The 21,779-nt window shown below is 54.2% G+C and overlaps 3 protein-coding genes across 3 annotated transcripts in view; all 3 read left to right on the top strand.

The window, feature by feature from the left end:
- Positions 1-2,422: 2,422 nt before the first annotated feature.
- LGALS1 (galectin 1) lies at positions 2,423-7,035 on the top strand. Its single transcript, XM_039463034.2, has 4 exons — positions 2,423-2,527; positions 3,951-4,030; positions 5,438-5,609; positions 6,837-7,035. Exons 1-4 carry the CDS (start codon positions 2,519-2,521, stop codon positions 6,981-6,983), a joined length of 408 nt encoding a protein of 135 aa, XP_039318968.1. The 5' UTR covers positions 2,423-2,518; the 3' UTR covers positions 6,984-7,035.
- Positions 7,036-10,213: 3,178 nt separating this feature from the next.
- Positions 10,214-15,505, top strand: NOL12 (nucleolar protein 12). Its single transcript, XM_003932880.4, has 6 exons — positions 10,214-10,380; positions 12,070-12,175; positions 12,471-12,519; positions 13,011-13,153; positions 14,425-14,516; positions 14,926-15,505. Exons 1-6 carry the CDS (start codon positions 10,298-10,300, stop codon positions 15,086-15,088), a joined length of 636 nt encoding a protein of 211 aa, XP_003932929.1. The 5' UTR covers positions 10,214-10,297; the 3' UTR covers positions 15,089-15,505.
- Positions 15,506-19,176: 3,671 nt separating this feature from the next.
- TRIOBP (TRIO and F-actin binding protein) overlaps positions 19,177-21,779 on the top strand; it is a 73,902-nt gene continuing 71,299 nt past the window's right edge. Inside the window, exon 1 of the mRNA XM_074391122.1 lies at positions 19,177-20,220. The gene's annotated coding sequence lies outside the window, so the exon portion shown is untranslated. The remainder of the gene's footprint in view (positions 20,221-21,779) is intronic.

The raw sequence follows: 21,779 nt of genomic DNA, 5'->3' as shown, positions 1-21,779 counted from the left end.
TGGCCTGGCCTCCAGATGTGAGTCACTCCTGGTCCAAATCTTCCTCCCTCTTTGGTGCCAGCAGTTTCAGAAGGCGGATGGCCAGGTAGAGAAGGAGGTCCCTGTGACAAACACCCAGCACGCCCCTCACCCCTTCCTCCACCATGTTCCTGAGTGAAAGGTGAGCACCCCTCCAACCCACCCTCAATTCTCTGCCACAGTGATCTTCTCTACAGCCCAAATCTGGCCTCAGTACTCGCCCTCCCTCTAACCCTGGCTCCCCAGCCTCCTCCCATACAACGATGTCCAAGCCCTGTGCTCGGCCCAGGGAGACCCGCCGTGATCCAGGTCCTGTGGGCTTCCTAGCCTCATCCCCATCTTTCCCCCCACATTCCCTGAACATGATTCCCCAGCCCCGGCCTTCTCATTCCAGAGCTTCCGCCCATGCTGGAAAGCCAGGTGATTCTCTGCCTACCCTTCACGACCCACCTCATTTACTCATACAACTAGTTGCCAGCCCTCCACAGCGCTTTCTCATGGCTTCCCTTAGAGCCATCATCATCTGCTTAACGCGGTCATGGTCAGATTCCACCCCAACCATGAGTTCTTTGGAGTGGGGACTGGAAGGGGTTCAGCTTTGAATCCTGAGAGCCCAGGGCCAGGCACATAGTAGGTGCTCAGTGAAATACCTGCCGAACAGATGGGGAAAGGAGGGCTGTGCTGGGCCTCAGATGAGAGAGGTGAAGATAGAGGACAGGGGGGCAGGGCGCGGTGGCTCACAACTGTAGTCCCAGAATTTTGGGAGGCCAAGGGAGGGTGGATCACCTGAGTTCAGGAGTTCCAGATAGCCTGGCCAACATGGTGAAACCCCATCTCTACTAAAAATACAAAAATTCGGCCGGGCGCGGTGGCTCAAGCCTGTAATCCCAGCACTTTGGGAGGCCGAGGCGGGTGGATCACGAGGTCGAAAGATCAAGACCATCCTGGTCAACATGGTGAAACCCCGTCTCTACTAAAAATACAATAAAACTAGCTGGGCGTGGTGGCGCGTGCCTGTAATCCCAGCTACTCAGGAGGCTGAAGCAGGAGAATTGCCTGACCCCAGGAGGCGGAGGTTGCGGTGAGCCGAGATCGCGCCATTGCACTCCAGCCTGGGTAACAAGAGCGAGACTCCGTCTCAAAAAAAAAAAAAAAGGCCGGGCACGGTGGCTCAAGCCTGTAATCCCAGCACTTTGGGAGGCTGAGGCGGGTGGATCACGAGGTCAAGAGATCGAGACCATCCTGGTCAACATGGTGAAACCCCGTCTCTACTAAAAATACAAAAAATTAGCTGGGCATGGTGGCGCGTGCCTGTAATCCCAGCTACTCGGGAGGCTGAGGCAGGAGAATTGCCTGAACCCAGGAGGCGGAGGTTGCGGTGAGCCGAGATCGCGCCAATGCACTCCAGCCTGGGTAACAAGAGCGAGACTCCGTCTCAAAAAAAAAAAAAAAATATATATATATATATATATATATATATGTACAAAAATTAGCCGGGCATGGTGGCTGGGGGCCTGTAGTCCCAGCTACTTGGGAGGCTGAGGCAGGAGAATCGCTTGAACCTGGGAGACAGAAGTTGCAATGAGCAGAAATCACACCACTGCACTCCAGCCTGGGTGACAAGAGTGAGACTTCATCTCAAAAAGACATATATAAATAAATAAACATCAAAAAGATAGAGGACAGGGTGCACAGAGCTAGGACCCCACCCCCTCCTGGCCTGGACCACCCTGGACCATCTCCCAGGCTTGATACTCAGGCCAGAAGCTGTCAGGCCAGGGCGCTTTGACTATCCCCTGCAGGCCCCTGAAGGGAGCCCAGCCCTGCAGCCTCAGGCTTGGCGCGCAGCCCAGCCTTTCTTTAGCCTTAGCAAAGCTCCTGCAGCCGAGCGCTGCAGGAGCCGCAGTCCTTACTTCCGGGGAAGGTCCGGGTGGGGCCGGGGCCTGTGGTTAAGTCAGTGGCCCTCTGCAGACACGCGCGCAGCAGGAGTCACGCCCTGGGCCTGCCTGGGTGCGGCCTGGCCTCCCCCAGCTCTGATTCCCTGAAGGACCCTGCACCTCCTCAGCCATCATCTCTGGGCACCCCCTGAGCCCAGCCTCCTGGCCACAGGCCCCTTCCCGCCAACTCGTGGGCCTAGCTCATCATCAAACTATTTTCCACTGGCTCCCCCCAATCTCTGCCACAGCACAATTTTGGTCGGGGGGGAGAGGTGGAGAGGATGAAGGAGAATAGGAGGTGGAGCTTGGACTCCGGCGGGGGCGGGAGTTCGCCACTCTGATTGGTCACCTCTGCTCCAGAACTGCCTTCAAAATTCCATAGACTCCGCCCCCGGTGGCCCCCAGCCCTGTCCTGACTTGCAATTGGCTGAACTTCCAGGGGGGCGGAGCTCACCAGGTCAGGTCCCGTTAAAAGGGTGGGAGCGCCCGGGACCCATCTCTCTCGGGTGGAGCCTTCAGAGAGCTGGTGCGCCTGTCCCGCGAACATCCTTCTGCCCTCAATCATGGCTTGTGTGAGTGTTGGGACCCCACCCCAAGGTCCAGGGGATAGGGCAGGGGCTCATGGCCGGAGGAGAGTTGGGCAGATCGGGAGCTGGGTTCGAGTCCCAGCTGTGTGTCCTGGAACCAGTGGCTTCTCTTTTCTGGACCTCAGTGGCCACATCTGTAAAATGGAGGTGGGCGCCATGGTCCCTCAAGGCCTTCTGTGCGTAAAGAATTGTATGGATAGGCGGGCGCGGTGGCTCACGCCTGTAATTCTAACTCTTTGGGAGGCCTACGTGGGTGGATCACCTCAGGTCAGGGAGTTCAAGACCAGCCTGGCCTTCATAGTGAAACCCCATCTTTAAATAAATAATAATAATAATAATAATAGAAAAAAAAAAAAAGAATTGTCTGGATTCCTCCAGGGTCTGAAAGCACAATTATTTCCGTCCAGGGTTGACATTACGCAGCTCCCTGAGAAGTGGGAGTGAGAAGGGTGTGGCCAACTGGGGGACACCGAGGCCACTATCCCTTTCCCCCTCCTCCACCCCAGAGAGCCTCCTACCCCTTCCCCCTTGCAGCTGTCCCAGGCACCAGGCCAGGGCAGAGAGTCACTCTCTGCTCCAGAGAACGCTGAAAAGTCGCCAGGACCCGAGACAGTCTGCCAAGGATGGGCCTTCCTAGGTCGGGGGTGGAGGGTGGTGTGTCCAGGTTGGTGGGGGGATGGGCGGGGAAATTCCCTACCACCACCCCCGAGCTGGGAGGTTGGAGTGGCAAGGAGGTGAGATTCTTACTGGGGCCTCAGGGAAAGGGTTCAAGTTTCTGGCAGAAGGAACCACTCACACCAGTTAACTCTTGCCCACCCTCTCGGGGTGCCGTGGAGCAGCAGTGCCGAGCAGCTTGCTCAATCTCGTTAACCCTGAGCCAGCCCACAGGCCATCCTCCCTAATGCAGCGCGGCCCGTTCTTCAGGGTCTCCTCTCTAGCCTCTGGGCCTCTTCGCAGAGAGGGGCTTGAAGGAGAATGGTGGGGTCGCCCCTGGCCACTTCCTTTCCAGCAGAGGGGCAGCCCCCTCCATTCAGTGTGACCGTGGGCAAGTGTCGGCCCCTCCCCAGCCTGATCCTCTCCATCTGCGACAGAGCACCCCACTTCCCAGGCCACTCTGAGTCCAAAATCCCCAAGGCAATCTGCAAAATCTCCTTGAGCCTGGCTTCTAGAACCTGGTTCACGTTACAGATTCAGGCCGACCCCGTTGGGAATAGGGACTTTCCCAGGACCACGTAGAGCATCAGAGGCTAGAAATCACAGCCGGATCCCGTCCCCAGGCTGCCCCTTGGCTTGGTCAGAGGATGCAGGGCGGGAACAACCCCACTCCCACCCCCAGCCACCCCTAGTTACTGCGGGGCCGTGGAGGCCTTGCCCTCTAACCCGGCTGGGCGGGGGCTTGTCTGTGCAGGGTCTCGAGGCCAGCAACCTGAATCTCAAACCTGGGGAGTGCCTCCGAGTGCGGGGCGAGGTGGCCCCTGACGCCAAGAGGTGAGAGGTGAAGGCGGGGTGGTGGGCGGCAGGGAGGGGGGCTTGGTCCAGCCGGGAGGGGGTGGCCGGCCAAGCCCACGTCTCCTCCCTGGCGGGGAGTGGGTTAACGGCCGGCCGCGGATGCCGCGTTTTCTGGGTGACTCACTTCCCCCGCAGGGTCTGGGCGCCCCCACCATGCCGCCCCCTCCCCCGCTCCCTCCCTGCTGTAGCCTCTTAAACTAAACCAGCTGTGGCCTCGTCATCCGTAATACCTTGGCTCCCCCGCCCCCACCCCTTTACGGGCTGGGCGGGACCTGCTGGGGAGGGCGGGGAGAGGAGTGAGGCTTCTTCCCTCTGCGTCCCTCCTTCCTCCGTCTGCTCATTCATTCACTCGCTGTGTCCTTCGGTCCTTCCTTCACTCGTTCCTTCAGCCGACTACCTTATTTTCTCAGCAGTTATGTGACCTTGGACCAGTCATCCAACCTCACCTAGCCTCAATTTGTTAGAAAAACGGGGGTTGGCCGGTGCGGTGGCTCACGCCTGTAATCCCAGCACTTTGCGAGGCCAGTGAGGGTGGATCCCAAGGTCAGCAGATCGAGACCAGCGTCGCCAAAATGATGAAACCCTGTCTCTACTAAAAATACAAAAACTAGCCGGGCGTGGTGGCGAGTGCCTGTAGTCCCAGCTACTTGGTAGTCTGAGACAGAAGAATCACTTGAACCCAGGAGGCGGAGGTTGCAGTGAGCTGAGATCACGCCACTGCACTCCAGTCTGAGCGACAGAGCAAGACTCCGTCTCAGAAAAAGAAAAAAAGGAAGAAAGACAGTCAAGGGGAAGGTGGCTGTGTGCAGGAAGTGAACAGAGCAGTGGCAATGAGGAGGCTGAGGATGAGCTGATACTGTTAAGAGCCGCACACTTCTGCACTAATTTCATTTCAGCCAAACCCTCAGAGGCAGGGATTGCTATTATCACCACTCAACAAATGTATCGTTATTTGTTCCTTAGCCCCATAATTACTAAGCATCTCCTATGTGCCTCATTTGTTCTGGGCACCAGGAATACAGAGATGTGGAGACAGGACACTTACCCTCCCAGAGGTCACCATCTGGAGGTAGTCTCTGACCTTGACCAAAAAGTGTAGGGTGCTAATGACTATGAGAATCTTGGGCCCACGGCACAGCAGGAGCCCTGGGGAGCCTTCCTGTGCAGCCCCGTTGTACAGATGAGGAAACTGGGGAAGAGGAGCAGGGACTAGCTCAAGCTCACACAGTAAGCAGGTGGCAGGGCCAGAGCTAGAACCCAGGTTTCTTGTCTCCGTTCGTGAGTTCTTCCAGCAAGGTGCATTCGTGGGATACTGAGTGACAGACTAGTCAGCGGGTGGGGCTGGAGTTGGCCGAGGTGGCCTCAAGCCCGCCTGTTACCCTCCAGCTTCGTGCTGAACCTGGGCAAAGACAGCAACAACTTGTGCCTGCACTTCAACCCTCGCTTCAACGCCCACGGGGACGCCAACACCATCGTGTGCAACAGCAAGGACGGCGGTGCCTGGGGGGCCGAGCAGCGGGAGGCCACCTTTCCCTTCCAGCCTGGGAGTGTCGCAGAGGTGGGCTGCCGACCAGGGACAGGGGCTGGGTGGGCTGGGGCGGGGCTGGGCTAGTGACTCGAGACCTTGGCCCTACATGCTCTCTTTCCCCTCCTCTTTCCTGTGCGATGGCCAGTGTCAGCCCCTCTTTGAACCTCAGTGGTTGGTTAGAATAAAACAAAGGAGGAGCCAGGCCCGGTGGCTCACGCCTGAATCCCAGCACTCTGGGAGGCTGAGACGGGCAGATCATTTGGGGTCAGGAGTTCGAGACCAGCCTGGTTAACATGGTGGCTAACCCCGTGTCTATTAAAAATACAAAAATTGAGGCCGGGCGCGGTGGCGCAAGCCTGTAATCCCAGCACTTTGGGAGGCCGAGGCGGGTGGATCACAAGGTCAAGAGATCGAGACCATCCCGGTCAACATGGTGAAACCCCGTCTCTACTAAAAATACAAAAAATTAGCTGGGCATGGTGGTGCGTGCCTGTAATCCCAGCTACTCAGGAGGCTGAGGCAGGAGAATTGCCTGAACCCAGGAGGCGGAGGTTGCAGTGAGCCAAGATCGCGCCATTGCACTCCAGCCTGGGTAACAAGAGCGAAACTCAGGCTCAAAAATAAAATAAAATAAAATAAAAATAAAAAATTAGCTGGGCATGATGGTGCTGGCCTGTAGTCCCAGGTACTCAGGAGGCTGAGGTGGGAGGATCACTTGAGCCTCAGGTAAATGGAGATTGTGCCACTGCACTTCAGCCTGGGTGACAGAATGAGACCCTGTCTCAAAAAAAAAAAAAAAAAAAAAAAAGGCCATGTGCGGTGGCTAACACCTATAATCCCAGCACTTTGGGAGGCCGAGGTGGGCAGATCACACTTGAGGTCTGGAGTTTGAGACCAGCCTGACCAACATGGAGAAACCTTGTCTCTACTAAAAATACAAAATTAGCTGGGTGTGATGGCGCATGCCTGTAATCCCAGCTACGTGGGAGGCTAAGGTGGGAGAATCACTTGAACCCGGGAGGTGGAGGTTGCAGTGAGCCAAGATAGTACCACTGCACTCCAGCCTCAGTGACAGACTCCTCCATCTCAAAAACTAAAAATAAAAAAATCTGTCATGAGATTAGAGTAAAAAAAAAAAAAAAAAGAAAAAGAAAAATTATTAAAAATGCGCCTCCTCAGGCTCAGCCACAAAGTGTCAGGGCCGCATGAGGAATGGGTTCTGGAAAAGTCGGGCTCACTCCCCTCACCCACCCCCAGGTGTGTATCAGCTTCGACCAGGCAGACCTGACCATCAAGCTGCCAGATGGATACGAATTCAAGTTCCCCAACCGCCTCAACCTGGAGGCCATCAACTACATGGCAGCTGACGGTGACTTCAAGATCAAGTGTGTGGCCTTTGACTGAAACCAGCCAGCCCATGACCCCCAATAAAGGCCTCTGCTCCCTGTGAACCAGCCTCGTGTGTGTGTGTGTGTGTGTGTGTACATGTGCATGCGTGCGTGCGCATGGTGGGGGGCACCTTCCTTCACTTCCATTCGCTTTGTCCACAGGTACCTCCTCAGTTCTAACGATGTCTTCTGCTGGATCCCCCACCCCAGACCAAGCACAGAGTTTGGCACAGAGTAGGAGGGCCAGTGACCACTGAATGAAAATCAGTCCCAGGCCAGCGCAGTGGCTCAGGCCTGTAATCACAGCACTTTGGGAGGTCCAGGTGGGCGGATCATGAGGTCAAGAGATCAGTATCATTCTGGCCAACATGGTGAAACCCCGTCTCTACTAAAAACATGAGCATTAGCTGGGCGTGGTGGCGGGCACCTGTAGTCCCAGCTAATCAGGAGGCTGAGGCAGGAGAATCGCCTGAACCCGGGAGGTGGGGGTTGCAGTGAGCCGAGATTGCACCACTGCCTTCCAGGCTTGGCTGGAGTGCAACTCCATTTCAGAAAAAAAAAAAAAAAAAAAAAAAAAAAAATCAGTCCCTGCCCTGGAACTGCTTTCAGCCTAGTGGTCCTAGCACACAGCAGGTACTCCAAAGATGTTGCATAAATGCCATCAAGTGGGAAAGAGGCAAGGACAGAACAATGTGTGTGTGGTGACAGGGGCAGAAGGCAGGGAGGTGGAGGGAAGAATACGAGGCCCCCTTCATTTGCCTTCATGAGCTAGAAAGATATTTGGAGTCAGAAAACAAGGGGCTGCCAGCTGTGGGACCTGCATGTTAACTGACCTCTCTGAGCCTCAGCTTATTCCTTTATACAAGGGGGATAACACATACAGCTTATCAAAGGGTTGTTCCAGGGGCTGGGCGCGGTGGCTCAAGCCTGTAATCCCAGCACTTTGGGAGGCCGAGGCAGGTGGATTCCGAGGTCGAGAGATTGAGACCATGCTGGTCAACATAGTGAAACCCCATCTCTACTAAAAATACAAAACATTAGCTGGGCATGGTGGCACATACCTGTAATCCCAGCTACTCAGGAGGCTGAGGCAGGAGAATTGCTTGAACCCAGGAGGCGGAGGTTGTGGTGAGCCGAGATCGCGCCATTGCACTCCAGCCTGGGTAACAAGAGCGAAACTCCGTCTCAAAAACAAACAAACAAAAAAAAAGAGTTGTTTCAAAGACCAGTTGATTCTCTGCCTTCTGGCTGAGATCAAGTGAAAACTAAATGAGTTACTACATGAAAGAAGCCAGCTTCAATACCTGGCATATGGTAAACGCTAGTGGATAGTGGTTTCCCAGCCCTTGTGCATGGCTTTTTTTTTTTTTTTTTTTTTTTTGAGATGGGATCTTGCTATGTTGCCCAGGCTGGAGTGCAGTGGTTGTTCACAAGCATGATCATGGCATACTGCAGCCTCAAACTCCTGGGCTCAGGCAGTCCTCCTACCTCAGCCCCCTGAGTAGCTGGGACCACAGGTGCACGTCACTGTACCCAGCTCCTTGCACCATTTTTGAGGTGCTATTACTCCAACTGGAAGGGGAAGAAATGGGCTCTGATTGATGAAGTGACTCCTGGATCTGTACCAGGCCCAGCTGAGCCTGCAGGCTTCTCCAGGCAACCTGGCTTTGTGGGCTCAGGCCATGCACCCCACTTTGCTAGAGTGTACAGGCAACCAAGGGACTAGGCTGGAATCTGCTGGCCCTCATCCCTGGGCAGATGGCCCCACCCCAAAAATGGGATTATGGGTTTGGGTGATGACCCTGTCACCCCATTGCCAGCCCCTGTTTCTGTTCCAGAAGGCTTAGAATCAGAACATCATTGAGCTCCCCCACAATCCCAAGGCACAGTCTCCTGAGGCATGGTGGGTCGGGTAGGCTTGGCAAATCTCACTTTCCTTTTTTTTTTCTTTGAGACAGTCTTGCTCTGTCACCCAGGCTGGAGTGCAATGGTGTGATCTCAGCTCACCACAACACCTCCACCTCTTGAGTTCAAGCAAGGGAGGCGCTCCTGCCTCAGTCTCCAGAGTAGCTGGGATTACAGGCACAAACCACCCACTGGCCTAATTTATACACACACACACACACACACACACACACATATATATATATATATATATATATATATATTTTTTTTTTTTTTAAATAAGACTGGGTTTCACCATGTTGGCCAGATCCACCTGCCTCTGCCTCCCAAAGTGCTGGGATTACAAGCATGAGCCACTGCACCCGGCCAGTAAATCTCACTTTCTAGGGCAACTGACACCAGTTGTGAGTAGGTCTCTTACACACCCAGCCTCAGTTTCCTCATCCATAAAATGGGACCCATTTTGGGTGGATGATTTCCATCTCAGTGAGTGCCCTGGGCCCTGGGCGGAGTGGGGAGCGCGTACCTCTATGAGAGGCCAAAGAGGACGGAACACACAAGCTGAGAAATCCATTGAGCCACACCCCATCTCCAGGCGCTCCTGGGGCTCCCAGGTGGCCACCCAGAAATAGCTTTGGAAACTTGGCTGCAGATGGGGTGCCCTCTGCTGGATATTGGAGAAAATGTTCCCTAGGCTGCCCCGCCTGGTCCTCAGTTCACCCATTGATTCTCCCCGTGCATGGGCTGACACAGTACATACACTAGGACTGGGGCCACAACAGGGCAAAGAAAAATCCTGGGGCAGGTAAGAGAGGCTACCGGGTGTGGAGGAAGCACTTTGGGAGGCCGAGATGGGAGGCTCATTTGCGGTCAGGAGTTCCAGCAGCCTGGTCAACGTGGTGAAACCTTGTCTCTACTAAAAATACAACAATTAGCCGGGTATAGTGGCACACACCTGTAGTCCCAGCTGCTCAGGAGGCTGAGGCGGGAGAATTGCTTGAACCTGGGAGGTAGAGATTGCAATGAGCCCAGATCGCGCCACTGCACACTCCAGCTTGGGCGAGAGAGCGAGACTCCACCTCAAAAGTAATAATAACAAATCAAAGAAAAAACATTCAAAGTAGGGTAGGTACAGGAATTTTTGGTCATTCACGAGTAACTCCATATTAAGTGCATACTGTATGCCAGGCACAGTCCTAGGCAATGGGGTCCGGGGGGCCTCGCTCTCACTGAAGCGAATCTGGGTAGGGGGCTGGAGCTCGGAGTCACGCTTGGGGAGAGGGAAGAAAACGAGCTGGAAGATCCCTTTAAAAGGCGGGGTCTGCGGGCGGAACTGCGGAGCGACGCTGAGGCGTGCACCCGGGAGGATGAGTACGCTACACCCGGAAGTGTCTCGGGTGAACGGAAGGTGGTGGCCTCACCGCTATGGGCCGCAACAAGAAGAAGAAGCGAGATGGTGACGACCGGCGGCCCAGGCTAGTTCTCAGCTTCGACGAGGAGAAGAGGCGGTGAGTGGCAAAGCCGGACCGGACTCCCCTGGAGCCTCGGCCAAGGTTAGGTCCGGGCCGGGCACGCTCTCGCCGAGGGCTCTTCCGGCCCCGCCCCCTGGCGTGGCTAGAGAACCCCTCTGCACCTCCCAGTTTGTCCCTGCTCCCGCTTGTCCCTTCTTGGCCTCCTCACCTCGCCTAGGGTCTCTGCTCCGCCAGACAGCCGGAAGCTCGGGCATCAGAGCAGTGGCTTCGACCACCCTAGCCCAGTCCAGTCCATCGGCCCGGCACACAGCAGGCGCTCAGCCGTGGATGATGAATGATGAGCTAATAAAATGAGAGTGGCTTAAGTTCATTCATTCGCTCCCCAGACTTTTATTGGGCTCCTTTGGTGTGCCACGTCCCGTATCAGGAAGCTGAACCTCTGAGCCTCAGCGTCCGGCCAGACAGATAAATGGCACATGGTAGCGGGTCAGCGAAAAGCCCAGTGCTGGACTGTGGGGTAAAATGGGAACAGAGCAGCTGGCACTGGCAAGATGAGAAGGGGCTGAGATCAGACCGAGGAATGGAGGGAGGGAAATGCTGGGCATCATCAGGGAACTCCTAGCATCAGCAGGCCCTATAGGAGAGTTCAGGGTCAGGTGTCCTGGGGACACGGGTGCTGGTCTAGTGCAGGGTTCTGAAGGTCTGGATCAGGGTGCTCCTGAAAGTCCTGTTAGAGAGTGTGGAAGGGTAATCCCATGTACTGCGTGTGCCCTCCCACCTGGTCCTGTTCCCTGAACTTGAGAGCCCTTAGTATTTGAGTGGAAAGAGGCAGTATCTCCCTTGTTTTCCTAAATGTATCCTTTCTCTAACCTTGGGCAAGTAACCTAGACTCTGTGCCTCAACATTCCCATCTGTAAAATGGAGCTTGTTACCCACTGCACAGGTTGTTGTGAGGGTTTTTTTGTTTGTTTGTTTTTGAGACGAGTCTAGCTGTGTCATCTAGGCTGGAGTGCAGTGGCACGATCTCCGCTCACTGCAACCTCCACCTCCCAGGTTTAGGTGATTCTCCCGCTTCAGCCTCCCAAGTAGCTGGGACGACAGACATGCGCCAACATACCCTGCTAATTTTTTTTTTTTTTTTTTTTTTTTTTTTTTGAGATGGAGTTTTGCTCTTGTTGCCCAGGCTGGAGTGCAGTGGCGCAGTCTCAGCTCACCGCAACCTCCACCTCCTAGGTTCAAGCAGTTCTCCTGCCTCAGCCTCCCGAATAGCTGGGATTACAGGCATGTGCCACCATACTCAGCTAATTTTGTATTTTTTGTAGAGATGGGATTTCTCCATGTTGGTCAGGCTGGTCATAAACTCCTGACCTCAAGTGATCCACCTCCCTCAGCTTCCCAAAGTGCTGGGAATACAGGCATGAGCCACTGTGCCTGGCCAATTTTTGTGTTTTTAGTAGCCACAGGGTTTCACCATGTTGGCCAGGCTGGTCTCAAACTCCTGGCCTCAAGTGATCCACCCGCCTTGACCTTCCAAAGTGCTGGAATTACAGGCGTAAGCCACCATGTCTGGCCATTGTTGTAAGGGTTAAATTAGCTAATACTTGTAAGTTTTTGGAATGGGGCACAGCACACAGCAAGTGTGGCATTAGCCATTTTTCTCCTAGAGCGAGCCCTTCTCTTGTATCTCCTGCGACTCTCCTGTCTCTCCCGGCTTCCCTCCTTTAGGGAATACCTGACAGGCTTCCACAAGCGGAAGGTTGAGCGGAAGAAGGCAGCCATTGAGGAGATTAAGCAGCGGCTGAAAGAGGAGCAGAGGAAGCTTCGGGAGGAGGTACACAGGGGGAAAGTGGGAGGGAGGTCTTTGATTCTTAGGGTACTTGCAGCCTTGGATTTCCCTAATAGAGGCAGCTGTAAGCATGGGCCAGCATGTGTGTGGGCAGGGCCCATGACAGTTTATTCAGGTGGAGACTCCGTGGGCCTGGGTCTGGGAGTAATGGAAGGTGGAGTCTCCTTCTGATCTCGCAGTCTGAATCATGGTCTCAGTCACCCTGGGGGCGATTAATACCCCAGCCTGAGGTTGGGCTAAGAGGCCATACTCACTGTGTTACCTGCCTGTGTGGTTTCAGCGCCACCAGGAATACTTGAAGATGTTGGCAGAGAGAGAAGAGGCACTGGGTAAGTCGCATGCTTGGTCTGACCTGGAGAACAGCTGATGGGCCCGGTTTATATATTCCCTTGGTGGGTGGAATGCAAAGAAGCTGACCTCCTTGGCCCTAGGGATTTTGGGGGCTTCTCTGGGGCCAAGGGTGGTCCTAGCACCTCTCAGTACAAGTGGAACAGAGACCAGGAGAGTTAGACGTAAATCCCACGGTTAATCAAGCCTGAGCAGAGGGCCCGGTTTCTGAAGACTGAAAGGACTAGAGCTGGAGAGAGGGACAGCAGCAGCTGTCACAGAGGGTCTGTCTGAAGTGGGAACCAGCCAGAGCAGGAAGGAAATGGGATCATTCTCAACATTCATCCGCAGGCCAGGCTCTAGCGCCAGGGACCTTGTGGATGCTCTCCACGTCCAGAGTAGAGGGAGGCATTAACACTTCAGGGCGGAAGGGAGGCTGGAGCCTGGTCACTGGTTCCCCTGGCTAAGGCCAGGGCTGTGTCCATCCCCACAGAGGAGGCAGATGAGCTGGACCGGCTGGTGACAGCAAAGACGGAATCGGTGCAGTACGACCACCCCAACCACACAGTCACCGTGACCACCATCAGTGACCTGGACCTCTCCGGGGCTCAGCTGCTCGGGCTGACCCCACCTGAGGTGGGTCGGACTGGCTTGTCAGAGGGTGGCTCAGTGCTGGTCCATGTCATGGGTATCCCAGTGCCAGTGCCCTTGCCCTTTGGACCCGTGAGTCCCTGCTTCTGGGGCGCTGCAGAGGCCAGCCCGGCTGCTGAGCGGCTGAGGAGCCTGAGCAGGTTCCTTCAGGTTGCCTGCTTCATTTCTCTGTTCGTGACCTGGGCTTGCTGGGGGCGGCGCCTGCCTTGTGGGGTTGCTGTCAGAATCAAAGTGGTTAATCCGTGGGAGTCACTTGGCACAGTGCCCAGCCCTGTTGTAAATGCTTCACAAAAGGCAGCTGCTTGTTGCGATCGTTCTCTTTGTGCCATTGGCAGCCCTGGCACGTCTGTGTGCACTAAGTGGGTTTTCAACCTGTGGGTTATGAATCATGAGTAAATTGCAACCAGCATAAAGAATAAGAATATCATAATTGAAAATACCAGAAAGCATCATGGTAAGTATTGTTTCCTAAGATGGCTGTTTCCATTGGAGTTGTATCTGGGTTTGCCTAAGAATTTATGGACGTGTATGTACACAGTTATGATATAAAACACATTTCCTCCAGGGAGTTTCTGTGTCCTTAAGTCCTGGAGCCACTCCCCTGTCACATTCATACTGATCTCAGGGCCGGGCACAGTGCCTCATGCCTGTAATCCCAGCACTTTGGGAGGCCAAGGTGGGGGGATCAACTGGAGGTCAGGAGTTCGAGACCAGCCTGGCCAACATGGGGAAACCCTGTCCTACTAAAAGTACAAAAATTAGCTGGGTGCAGTGGCAGGTAGCTGTAATCCCAACTACTCAGGAGGCGAGGCAGGAGAATCACTTGAACCTGGGAGGCGGAGATTGCAGTGAGCTGAGATTGCACCTCTGCATTCTAGCCCGGGTGGCAGAGCAAGACCCTCTCCAAAAAAAAAAGAAAAGAAAAGAAAACCATACTGATGTCACACTGGTCTTTCATTTTATGCTCATTCTTCTGCAAGATCTGATACAAAGACAAGTCTTATCATTTAGCTAGGATTTTCATTCCTGAATGTTTAAGTATGTACTGGAAGCTTCTAGAGGCAGGAGAGGGTTTTGAAGCATGGCCGTCCCCTGTGTAATCCTTGCTTTAGGGCAGACAGAGTGATCTTCCGCCCGAGGCCTTCTCTAGTCCCATCCCAGGCCTGTGATGCAGCAGCGAGAGCCACCCCTCAGGTGCCCAGCCCAGGCCTCCCCAGCTACTGCCCCATCTAAGTCAATGTCTTATGATTCTTTAGGGAGGGGCTGGGGACAGGTCCGAGGAGGAGGAGGCATCCATGCCCACCAGAGCCTTGCCGAGGAAGTCCAGAGACCCCCTGCTCTCTCAGCGGTGAGTGTCGGCCTGCGCCTCCCCGGTCCCACTCCTCCTGGCTGGCAGTAGCGGCCTGGCCCTTAGGGGTGGTGGGCAGCAGGTGGAGGGCCCGGAGCAGCACTCTGCCTTGCCTTGTCATTGATCATCAGCCTCTCTTCATTGCCCCGTCCTGTTCCACCCACCCCCTGAGAATGTCTGACTTCCGGTGCCCTTCATGCCTGGGCGAAGGGCCTGTCTCTCTGAGCTGAGTGGCTGGCGGGCACGCTGGAGGTACAGCAGGCCAACTCTGGCATGAATTGAGGAGTCCCAGCATTTGCGACCTGTCCTGACTCCCCCTCCATGAGCCAGGTTGTCAGTCACCCCCCAACGCAGTCTCCACCTGCCACCCTGTTCCCAAGGTAAACTGAGGCTTTCTACCCTCCCCCAGGATCTCCTCTCTCACAGCAGCACTGCATGCACACAGCCGCAAAAAGGTCAGGAGGAAACACCCCCGCAGGGCCCAGGACTCCAAGAAGCCCCCAGGGGCCGCTCGTACCAGCAAGGCCCAGCGTCGCCGTCTGACAGGCAGAGCACAGCACAGCGGGGAGTGAGGCTGAGAACCAAGCTGTGCTCCAGCCTAGGCTGCGGGGACCTGGCTTTTGTCATCTTGCTGTCCCTGTCGTCCAGCCTGCACCAAGGTGGTGACTGCACAGCTCAAAGTTGGGAAGCCAGGAGCCCTCTGGCCTAGGGCCAGCTACCTCTGCCTGGGGTTTGAATTCCAGAAGGAGTGGGCAGCTGAGCGCAGCGTCCCGCAGGAAGAGCCTTCAGAGCCACGTTGGGGCAACTTCCCAAATGTGCGCCCCACCTGGCACTCATCAAATTTGGGAAACTCATCAGAGATTTGTGCACTTGTGATTTGTTTGCCCCTGATACCACGTGCAAGGGCAGGTTTCTGGGGTGGTGGACATGGCTCTGTCCCCTGCAGTTTTCCCTGTGGCTGCAATAAAGTCCAGTTCTGCTTCTGTTAAGGTGCTGGGTCCCCTAACCAGGGTTACGGACCAGTGTGTCCATTGCTAGAATCCAGAACCCGCCTGCTGCTCTGAAAGCAGGCTCCTGAGGCCAGTGGGGGAGCAGTGCCCCCTGTGCCTTTCACTGAGGAGCCTCTGGGCCTGTCTCTTGTCCTGGGCCCGCCCGGCAGTCTCAGCTGACACTAAAGCAGTGGAAGCAGTTGAATCCCAGGTCATTTCCCATCGCCACACTGGGGCAGGATCCCCCAGCTTCCAGCAGCTCCTAGGCGGGGCCCAACACGGAAGGATTGATTAATTCTTTTTTTTTTTTTTTTTTTGAGACGGAGTTTCGCTCTTGTTACCCAGGCTGGAGTGCAATGGCGCGATCTCGGCTCACCGCAACCTCCGCCTCCTGGGTTCAGGCAATTCTCCTGCCTCAGCCTCCTGAGTAGCTGGGATTACAGGCACGTGCCACCATGCCCAGCTAACTTTTTTTGTATTTTTAGTAGAGACGGGGTTTCTCCATGTTGACCAGGATGGTCTCGATCTCTTGACCTCGTGATCCACCCGCCTCGGCCTCCCAAAGTGCTGGGATTACAGGCTTGAGCCACCGCGCCCGGCCTTTTTTTTTTTTTTTTTTAAAGACAGAGTCTCTGTCACCAGGCTGGAGTCCAGTGGTGCAATCTCGGCTCACTGCAACCTCCATCTCCCAGGTGGACCTCATGATCCACCTGCCTTGGCCTCCCAAAGTGCTGGGATTACAGGCGTGAGCCACAGTACCTAGCCCTGTATTTTCTTTTCTTTTTTTTTTTTTTTTTTTTTTGAGACGGAGTTTCGCTCGTTACCCAGGCTGGAGTGCAATGGCACGATCTCGGCTCACCGCAACCTCTGCCTCCTGGGTTCAGGCAATTCTCCTGCCTCAGCCTCCTGAGTAGCTGGGATTACAGGCACGTGCCACCATGCCCAGCTAAATTTTGTGTATTTTTAGTAGAGACGGGGTTTCACCATGTTGACCAGGATGGTCTCAATCTCTTGACCTCGTGATCCACCCGCCTCGGCCTCCCAAAGTGCTGGGATTACAGGCTTGAGCCACCGCGCCCGGCCTGTATTTTCTTTTTGAGAGGGAGTTTCACTCGTTGTCCAGGCTGGAGTGCAATGGTGAGATCTCAGCTCACTGCAACCTCTGACACCTGGGTTCATGCCATTTTCCTGCCTCAGCCTCTGGAGTAGCTGGGATTACAGGCACCCAACACCACACCTAGCAAATTTGTGTATTTTAAGTAGAGATATGGGGTTTCTCCGTGTTGGCCAGGCTGGTCTCAAACTTCTGACCTCAGGTGATCCACCTGCCTCAACTTCCCAAAATGCTGGAATTTCAGGCATGAGCCACTGCACCCTGCCCAGGAAACAACTTTTATCCACCCCTTCTGGTGGGCCAGTTACATTATTAACTCACAGCAGCATTGTAAAGTGGCTTTTAGCTCCATTTGATAGATGAGAAAACTGAGTCTCAGGTGCCAAAACATTAAAAGTTACCCTATCATGGCTATCAAGACATGGTACTCACATCTCATGAAGGAGACAGACACACAGAGGTGTCCCCCAAGGTCAGGGGTTCAATAAAGTGTTAGAGAGCAGACATCTGTATAAGTTCAGGGGAGAGGGCGTTCAAGAAGGCTTTCAAGAGGAAGTGACTGACTTGAGTCTGGAAAGATGACTTAGCTTGCCCAGGCACACAGGGGAGGGAAGGGTGTGGAGAAAGGGCCCGGTGCCCTTGGTGAGCAAGGGAAAGCCAGAGGCGGGGGTCAGGGTCGGAGGAGAGGAGAAAGCTTGCAAGTCAGCAGGGCCCAGCCTGCTGGGCCTGATACCGAGATAGGGATCTGCGCTCTGATCCTGTGGGCAGAGAGAGCCCCTGAAGTAGGGGTGAGTTTAACCAGGGAAGAGTCAGGATCAGCCTTTTTTTGTTTTTTTTTAAAGACAGAGTCTCGCTCTGTTGCCCAGGCTGGAGTGCAGTGACATGATCTCGGCTCACTGCAACCTCCTGCTTCAGCCTCCTGAGTAGCTGGGATTACAGACGTGCTCCACCACATCCACATATTTTTGTGTTTTTAGTAGAGACGGGGTTTCCCCATGTTGGCCAGGCTGGTCTTTTAACTCCTGGTCTCGTGATCCACCTGCCTCAGCCTCCAAAAGTGCTGAGATTACAGATGTGAGCCATCATGCCCAGCCTAGCCATTTATTTCTTCTTTTCTTTCTTCTTTTTTTTTTTTTTTTTTTTTTTTTGGAGACAGAGTCTCACTCTGTCACCAGGTGCCAGGCTGGAGTGCAGTGGTGCAATCTCCGCTCGCTGCAACCTCTGCCTCCCAGGTTCAAGCAATTCTCCTGCCTCAGCTTCCCAAGTAGCTGGGACTACAGGTGTGTGCAACTATACACCCAGCTGATTTTTGTATTTTAGTAAGATGGGGTTTCACCATGTTGGCCAGGATGGTCTCAATCTCTTGACCTCATGGTCTGCCCACCTTGGCCTCCCAAAGTGCTGGATTATAGGCGTGAGCCACTGCGCCTGGCCATTTTTTCTTTACCCCTTTTTCTTTTTTTGTAGGCAGGGTTGCGCTGTGTTGCCTAGGCTGGTCTTGAACTCCTGGCAAACGATCTGCCCACCTCGGCCTCCTGAAGTACTGGGATTATAGGCGTTAGCCACCTTGCCTGGCTCTACACTCAGGTTTTAATCCTGGCTCTGCCACTTACTAGCTGTGTGACACTAGCAAGTTAACTTCTCTGATCTTTATTTGCTGTGAAATGGGGAGCTTGGTAATGAATTCAGCTTACCATGCCCTCATGAATGTAAAGGGTTTAGAATAGGAACTGGCATACAGACAGTGCAGAATAAATGTTAGCCTAAAAGGGGGAGAAACTGCATTTTGCCAGTGAGCTCCAAGTCCATGGCCATGTGCAAATGAAGGTTGGAAACCCTCAGCCAGGGATGTTTGGTAGTCGCTGGAGCTCTGACTGCAAATAACAATCATGGTGCTGTAGTTTTAGAATTGTACATCCACTCAGGATTCACTAGGTGCCTGGACTTGTTCTGATACATGTCGTACTTTTGACTTCCCACTATTTCTTTTTATTTTTTTATTAAAAAAAAATTTTTTTTTCTTTTAAAAGATGGAGTTTCACCATGATGGCCAGGCTGGTCTTGAACTCCTGACCTCAGGTAATCCACCCACCTCGGCCTCCCAAAATGCTAGGATTATAGGCGTGAGCCACTGCTCCCGGCCGACTTCCCACTATTTCATTTTCATTTCTTCCTCACAGGTAGTATTATACTATCTCCAATTTTTTTTTTTTTTTTTTTTTTTTTTTTTTTTTTTTTTTTTTTTTTTTTTTTGAGACAGAGGCATGCTCTGTCACCCAAGCTGGAGTGCAGTGGTACAATCGCAACTCTCTGCAATCTCCACCTCCTGGGTTCAAGCGATTCTCTTGCCTCAGCCTCCCGAGTAGCTGGCATTACAGGCGCCCACCAACACGCCCGGCTAATTTTTGTATTTTTAGTAGAGACGGGTTTTACCATATTGGCCAGGCTGGTCTCGAACTCCCGACCTCAAGTGATCTGCCCACCTCGGCCTCCCAAAGTGCTGGGATTACAGGCGTAGGAGATACCGCGCCAGGCCTCTGTCTCCTTTATTTACAGGTAAGAAAACTGTTAAGACTGTAGTCCAAGGTCTGTGCTAAAGCCAGCCCAGCGGACTGTCGCCAGAAAGAACCAACGGGAAAGAGGTCAGAAGGAGCCAGATCCGCCAGTGCCAGCCCTCTCGAGGGCTCCCTGGGGTCTCCCAGCGGGCGAGGACTGCAGGCTGCCCAGGCTAAACGTGCTGCGAGTCCCGCGGTTAGAGGTATCCGTGCCCCGCCCGCCTCCGCCCCGCCCCTTGCTCTGGCTTGTCCAATCCCACAGTGTTCATGTAAATGAGGCACCCAGAGAGCGCCTAGGCGAGCGTGGCAGGGGTGTGCCCTCCTTCTACCGCCCGAGCATCGCTCTGATTCATTGTTAAAATAGAGGCCGTGACCCTGGTATTCCCTCTCCGGCAGCCCCTGTGCGTGGAAACCCAGCCAAGGTTAGTACTAGACCGCGGAAAAGAGGAGCCGGTTGGGGGTGGCCCATGGGAGGGGTAGGGATCGAGGGATGCTGGGAGGAACTGGGTGAATGGCTGGATGGAGAGGGGTCCCGGGGCCATTCTCCGGGTGGGGCATGCGTAGCTGCTTAAGGTTTTGATTTTTATATGCACATCTCAAGTGCATTTTAGAGAAGGATTCTGCCTATTGGTTGTGAGTAGGGGAGAAAACGGGAGCAGCGAGGGGCACGTGGAGTAGATCCCCCTACCCGCCCTCCGGAAAATGAGCGGCGTCCTCCTGCTAGGGGACGCTCCATTATGTGGCCAGACCAGGAGAGCAACGCCCAGGACGGGCGGGGCCGATGCGCCCCCCCTCCCCTTCCACCACCACCAGGAGTCGGGAGGACAACCGTCTGGGGAAGAGCAGAGACCCTGGGGTCACGGAGGGGCCAGTGGGTGCCCCTTTGCCCACCGTGCCGTGCTGTCGCCCCCACCTCATTCCCTTCTCCAGGTCTGATGGTGGAGGAGCGGAGCCTTGCCCTGGCTCTGGCTGTCCCAGGGGAGGAGGTGAAATTCCTCAGCTCACCAAGACTGGCAACAAAAGCCTGATCCCCTGGAACGCACCAGGTGAAGATGGATGTGGGCAGGTGACCTGGGGGCACCAAAAGCTGCATGTGTTTTGGGATGTTGCCTTCCTCCCACCCCCCACTCTTCCCCTGGGACTTTGTGTGGGTAGAGAGGGCATCTTTAAGAGACTCTCCTGACCCAGTTTCCAGGGCATGGATGTTGGAGCCCCCAGGGGCACCCAGAAAGAAGAACCCTTGCACAAGTGAAGACAGCAGGGTTTCAGAAGGGCGTGATGCTTCACACCTCGAATCCCAGCACTTTGGGAGGCTGAGGGGGAAGGATTACTTGAGATCAGGAGTTCAGGAGTTCAAAACCAGCCTTAGTAACACAGCAAGAGCCTTTTTTTTTTTTTTTTTTTTTTTTGAGACACTGTTGCCCAGGCTGGAGTGCAGCAGGGCAATCTTGACTCCACTGCAACCCCCACCTTCCAGGTTCAAGCAATTATCTTTTTTTTTTTTTTTTTTTGAGACGGAGTTTCGCTCTTGTTACCCAGACTGGAGTGCAATGGCGCGATCTCGGCTCACCGCAACCTCCGCCTCCTGGGTTCAGGCAATTCTCCTGCCTCAGCCTCCTGAGTAGCTGGGATTATAGGCACGCACCACCATGCCCAGCTAATTTTTTGTATTTTTAGTAGAGACGGGGTTTCACCATGTTGACCAGGTTGGTCTCGATCACTCGACCTCGTGATCCACCCGCCTCGGCCTCCTAAAGTGCTGGGATCAAGCAATTATCTTGTCTCAGTCTCCTGAGTAGCTGAGATTACAGGTGTGTGCCACCACGCCCAGCTAGTTTTTGTATTTGTAGTAGAGACAGGATTTCACCATGTTGGCCAGGCTGGTCTCAAACTCCTGGCCTCAAGTGATCCGCCTCCCTCAGCCTCTCAAAGTGCTGGGATTACAGGTGTGAGCCACTGCACCTGGCCAAGGTCCCGTTTTTACAGAAGAAAACATTTAAAAATTAGCTGGGCATGGTGGCATGCACCTGTGGTCCCAGTTATTGGGGATACTGAGGCAGGAGGATCATTTGAGCCTGGGAGTTTGAGGCTGCAATGAACTGTGATCAAGCCACTGTACTCCAGCCTGAGTCACAGAGCAACACCCTGCCCCCACCCCCCAAAAAACAACAAGGGCCGGCCATGGTGGTTCACACCTGTAATCCCAGCACTTTGGGAGGCCGAGGGAGGCGGATCACCTGAGGTCAGAAATTCGCCTGGCCAACATGGCAAAATCCCGCCTCTACTAAAAATAAAAAAATTATCCAGAGTGATGGCGCATGCCTGTGATCCCAGATACTACTTGGGGGGCCGAGGCAGGAGAATTGCTTGAATCCAGGAGGCGGAGGTTGCAGTGAGCCGAGACCATACCACAGCACTCCAGCCTGGGTGACAGAGTGAGACTCTGTCTTAAAAAAACAGACAAAACAAAAAGAGACACCAGGGCTTATTTTTGGCTAAGCTCTGCCACCAACTTGCTGTGTGACCTTAGGCTGTTCACTTTTGTCAAAGACATTGTCCTCAACTCTGAAAATACCTGGGCAGGCCTTTGCTGCCCTCCCTGTGC

Source organism: Saimiri boliviensis, chromosome 21, assembly GCF_048565385.1.
Source record: "Saimiri boliviensis isolate mSaiBol1 chromosome 21, mSaiBol1.pri, whole genome shotgun sequence".
NCBI classification, from domain to species: Eukaryota; Metazoa; Chordata; class Mammalia; order Primates; family Cebidae; genus Saimiri; species Saimiri boliviensis.
Note: the sequence above shows the minus strand (reverse complement) of the source record. Positions and strands in the feature narration are given on the sequence as shown.